General features: G+C 41.3%; 1 protein-coding gene across 9 annotated transcripts in view; it reads left to right on the forward strand.

Annotated features, from left to right (window-relative positions):
* Nucleotides 1-5255, forward strand: part of NTRK2 (neurotrophic receptor tyrosine kinase 2) — a 373097-nt gene that overhangs the window by 83621 nt on the left and 284221 nt on the right. For all 9 annotated transcript variants that reach the window (XM_017859916.1, XM_017859921.1, XM_017859922.1 and 6 more), the window contains one exon: nt 1651-1750. In XM_017859916.1, coding sequence (XP_017715405.1) covers nt 1651-1750 — 100 coding nt within the window. The remainder of the gene's footprint in view (nt 1-1650; nt 1751-5255) is intronic.

Consider the following 5255-nt stretch of genomic DNA (forward strand, 5'->3'; position numbering starts at 1 on the left):
TGGGGAGGGGGGGGGGGGAGGGATTGCATTGGGAGTTATACCTGATATAAATGACGAATTGATGGGTGCTGACGAGTTGATGGGTGCAGCACACCAACATGGCACAAGTATACATATGTAACAAACCTGCACATTATGCACATGTACCCTAGAACTTAAAGTATAATTAAAAAATAAATAAATAAATAAAAAAGATGCACTTAGAGGAGCATCATGCCTTGGTCACCAGCAATGGTAGCAGAGTGATCGCATTTCTATGTGTACCTCTGTCATCTCTACCTCAGGGATGGGACAGGATTCACATATATCTGCATCTACCCTCTTGACATGTGTAATCCACACCTGGCAATTACAGTTTTAAACTTACTTAAACTTTTTAGACTTATATCTTATTCATGGGAAAATGTACATATCATAAATGTACAACCCAATGGGCTTTCACAAGTGGAACTCACCCCAAAAGTGCCCTCCTGCTCCCTTCCAGTGCCACTCACTGTTCCCAGGGTACCCTGACTTCTAAGAGCAACACTAGCTAACCTTTAAAAAAGCCTTTTACTCTGAACAGTCTTCAAACATGCACTTCAGTAGAGAGAATAGTCAGATCTATTCTTCACCAGCTTCCAAATTTATCAGGCTGGATGTGGTGGCACATACCTATAATCCCAGAACTTTGGGAGGCGGAGATGGAAGAATCCCTTGAGCCCAGGATTTCAACACCAGCCTGGGCAATATGACAAAACCCCATCTCTACAAAAAAATTAAAAATGAGCCAAGTATAGTGGTGTTTACCTATAGTCCTAGCTACTCAAGAGGCTGAGATGGGAAGATAGCTTGAGTCCAGGAGGTCAAGGCTGCAGTGAGCCATGATTGTGCTACTGCACTCCAACCTGGGCAACAAAGTGAGACTCTGTCACACACACAGACGCACACACACACACACACACACACACAAAAATCACCAGTATTTTGCTGTTCATATTTCATATTCTCTCTCTTTCTTTCTCTACCCACCTCTCTTTCTCTCTCTCCTCCCTCTTTAGATGGATGGAGAGAGAAATGTAATATTTTATTTTATTTTATTTTTATTTTTTTTGAGATGGTGTCTCGCTCTGTTGCCCAAGCTGGAGTGCAGTGGCCGGATCTCAGCTCACTACAAGCTCCGCCTCCTGGGTTCACGCCATTCTCCTGCCTCAGCCTCCCAAGTAGCTGGGACTACAGGCGCCCACCACCTCGCCCGGCTAGTTTTTTTTTTTGTACTTTTAGTAGAGACGGGGTTTCACCGTGTTAGCCAGGATGGTCTCGATCTCCTGACCTTGTGATCCGCCCTCCTTGGCCTCCCAAAGTGCTGGGATTACAGGCTTGAGCCACCGCGCCCGGCCGAAATGTAATATTTTTAAAATGCCAATTGGATAGCCATTTTTACAAGCTTTAACTTATGTCTGTAGGCATAATAATAGGTCTTACATACTTCACTATAGGGTTGTCGAAGATTAAGTGATTTGGTGTACATAAGGCTGTTATAAGAACAAATGATAAGCATTCAATAAATATGAACTTCCTGTATCATTATCATCATCATGATCATCATCACCATGTGATTATAGGGAACTAATTAGCAAGGTTATAACTACCCTCCCTTCCTTTCTCTAGGTCTATGCTGTGGTGGTGATTGCGTCTGTGGTGGGATTTTGCCTTTTGGTAATGCTGTTTCTGCTTAAGTTGGCAAGACACTCCAAGTTTGGCATGAAAGGTAAGAAGGGTTGTGTTTATTTAGCTTCTTATGTGGATCATTTTTGGCTTATGACTAATGCTAATTACCACTAAAGAAGGAAGCGGCTAGATTTATGATGATTAAGTTTTAAGGCTAAAAAAAATAGCAACAAGACTTTGATACTACAAATCAAGACAGGACAAAATAATGTCGATTACTCAGCACTACCCACTTTTCCAAGACAACAGTTGTCCCAGAAGACAGAACTGGGTTCTTGATTATCAAGGGACTAATAAAGATATGACAAAGAAATAGTATTTGATGTTTCTTTTGCTCCAGAGAGGCAGGTGAGACACAGTGGCGATAGGATCATCTGGACACATGTATTTTGTGCAGAAAGGTCTACTCTGCTGTACATTTGATTTCCAAATCTTCAGTGGTATGCTTTTGGTGTTGCTCCTGCTTTTCCAACTCATCATTCTTTGAAATTTAAACAACAGTGTTATGAAGCAAAATAAGAACAGCTATCGGCAGTACATGGAAGCTTCGTGAATGCATAGCTTTTTTTTTTTTTTTTTTTACTTTAAGCAGAAAATTATCAGGGCTGGATTAAAATTAGGCACTAATTGACCCAAAATAGATAACTTGTTGTTTTTAGAGGATCGAAAATTAATTTTACAGGGAAAACTTGTATCAATTTCTTGCTACATAAAAAAAAAAATGCCTTGGAGCAGCGATTTAATGGTTTAAGTTTCAATGATTTAAAACCATTTGCTCTGAAGTTTAAACGTATGTATTGGATAATATGCTAGTGTTATATTTTGTGTGGTCTCCTATAGATAGACACTATTTAAAAGTGTCTAAATGGGAGTGCTGTGAGGAAGGTTTAGTGGTGTTTTATTTGCGTTGGAGAGTAGGTCAGGTGGATTTTCTTTATCCGCATGGTCTGTTAGAATTACGGGTAGTGTTGCTAATATTGCTATTTACTTGAAAGGGAATGTTTCAGCAGCAGTAAGTTGCCCAGCATACACTGACATCTGGGATGGAGCAGATCTATTTCTGGTGTTTCCTCTTTTCCCTTTGTTGGTGCCTGTGAAGATTTCTAAGCCAGAAATGAACAGGGAGGAGTGGTGGTAAACTGGGGCTTAAAATAACTCCAAAACCCTCATCCTGGTTCCTGCTTGGCCAGCTGATCCTTGATGTTTCCTCAGGGGGAGAAAGATCTGTCATTCTCCAATTATAAATAAGGCTTGGGAGAGGGACCACCCCACAGTGATTTTAATTCATCCTGTAGGGTGGTTAATTCATCCTGTAGGGTGGTTAATTCATCCTGTAGGGTGGTTTGGCACACACTTGACTGTGTGCCAAAAACTCCTGTAGAACTTGAGAAAACACAGATTCCTGGGCTACCCCCAGAGTTTCTGCTTTAGCAGGTCTAGTGTGCACCTGAGAAATGGCATTTCTAACAGTTTCTGGAGGATACTGATCCTGCTTGCCCTGGTTGTTGTGTTCTCTACACAACAGTGTAGAGAATCACTGTTCTCTATGGTAAACATGGGCCACCAGGCCTCCTTCAGAGTCTGACAAGGTGTTGCGAGAGACATCACAAACCAAACTTACCCACAGCTTTGCACACCTTTTGGAATCTCCATGTCTCGGCTGCATCCAGGCCCAGGCTCGGCGGCTGCTCTGTGCGTGCCGCTCCCTACCATGGCATTTGGTGGTTCTCGTGTTTATCAGGCGCTTTCCTTCCTTAGAGGCACTTGGACTGGATGTCTCTAAACATAGATTTCACTGGAGGCTACCAACTCCTAACAGTAGAGTTTCTGGTCTTGAAGGGTTTCATTTGAAAGATTTCATCCCATGAGCTTTTCGGAGAGAGGATATATCCAGGTGCTTCTGGGATCTCAGCAAAAGCTGAATGGGAATCTATGGAGCAAAATTTAGGAGCTTCTTCTCACCCTTGGTTTAGGAAAACCACTGGCAGAATTACCAGTAAATGGCAACCTACTCCTTATAATGTGGCAATGTAGGAGAAAAAATGTGGACATTTTCTTTCAGAGAAGAAAATTATGTTTCATATTGAGGCTCTAGCACTAAGGCTGAAACAGTATTTCATTTAGATAATTTGGGGTGATTACCACTAAAGCGTCTATGTTTTCTGAGTATAACCTGAGGGCATCCTTAATGAATTATAAGAAAGAGTGTGCTTAACCCTGCCACAGAGCCAGTAAATGGCTTCCTACAGCAGTAACTACTATACATGTTGTACGTTTTGTTCCCTCATTCCTACACACAAATAAAATCATTTTTAGAAATTTTGTCTCCGATACTTTTTTTTTTTAGAATAGCTTACTGTTCTATTTTAAGCTACGTGTCTATCTGGGGTATGATGTGAGCAAAAAGAGCCTGATCTAGGGTTACTGTTTTGCAAGTCATATGTCAAGTTGATAATCTTTGGGGATCTAGAAATTAAGTTATGGTTCGTGCATTCAGTACAGATGAAACCATGTAAAACATGGTATTTAAACATTAATGTGAGTCAGTGTATTTTAAATGCCATTAGAGCTGGGATTACCACTGAAAAACATATGTCTTAAAAAAGAGAAGACTATGTAAAAATACTATTATGCTTCCCAAAATAACCAGGCAATGTATTCGTTGTGGTTTCTTAGTAAGAACCGTATGAACTGTGTATAGCCTTGGCCAGGACTAGGCACCATGTAAGAGGCACATGTAGCTGCTATGCAGATGAACTATTCAGAATGTTATTCCTCCCTCTCTAAGCATCTTTGGGGAGGGTCTAAGCCCATCCTTATTCTCTTATGCTGGAGGCAGATGGAACAGGAGGCCAGTCCACCCAGAGGCGCTCACAACTTTTTGCCCATCCCTAGCAATGCACGGTTTATCTCGAGTGTTTGACTGTTTCAATCCGTAATGGAAACCTCGATAATATAAATGACAGTTCAGTGCTGTTGATATGAAGGGCCCAGAGCAACAAACCCCAGAAACCTCTTGAGGTCACCACAATACAGCTGAATGCAGGGCAACACAAGCTTTATGGATTGACCTGAGATCCACCCCTTACACCTGCAAACATTATTTATGGTGCTGCTCCCATGGGGAGGTGATTTCTAAATTCCAAACTAGTGAGTGAAACTTGGATTTGTAAATACAGCCAGTGAGTTGTGGTGTTGTCTTTGAAGATGGTCTGCAGGTCTGTAAGCTTCATCAGGTTTTGTTCCTTGTTCTGTGGATTCATTGTAAATCAATTGCTGATGGTCCACTCCAGAAGAGGCAGCACAGACTTTGAGCTCCATGACAACAACTTTCATATTTGTGGTGTTCATCTTTATCTACTGCATGCTTAGCCCAGAGTTGGTGCTCAATACATATGAATGACAGAATGATCAGAGAAGGTTTTCAACTTTATCCACCTAAGTTTGATAATTGGAAAACAGTTAGTATTTGGAGGATGGTTAAACTGTGAGTGGCTACAGAGAGAACCTGAGACTTTTCTAAGTTTTAAAAGAGACAAAGTCCT

This window comes from Rhinopithecus bieti, unplaced genomic scaffold, assembly GCF_001698545.2.
Source record: "Rhinopithecus bieti isolate Rb0 unplaced genomic scaffold, ASM169854v2 scaffold_51345, whole genome shotgun sequence".
NCBI lineage: Eukaryota > Metazoa > Chordata > Mammalia > Primates > Cercopithecidae > Rhinopithecus > Rhinopithecus bieti.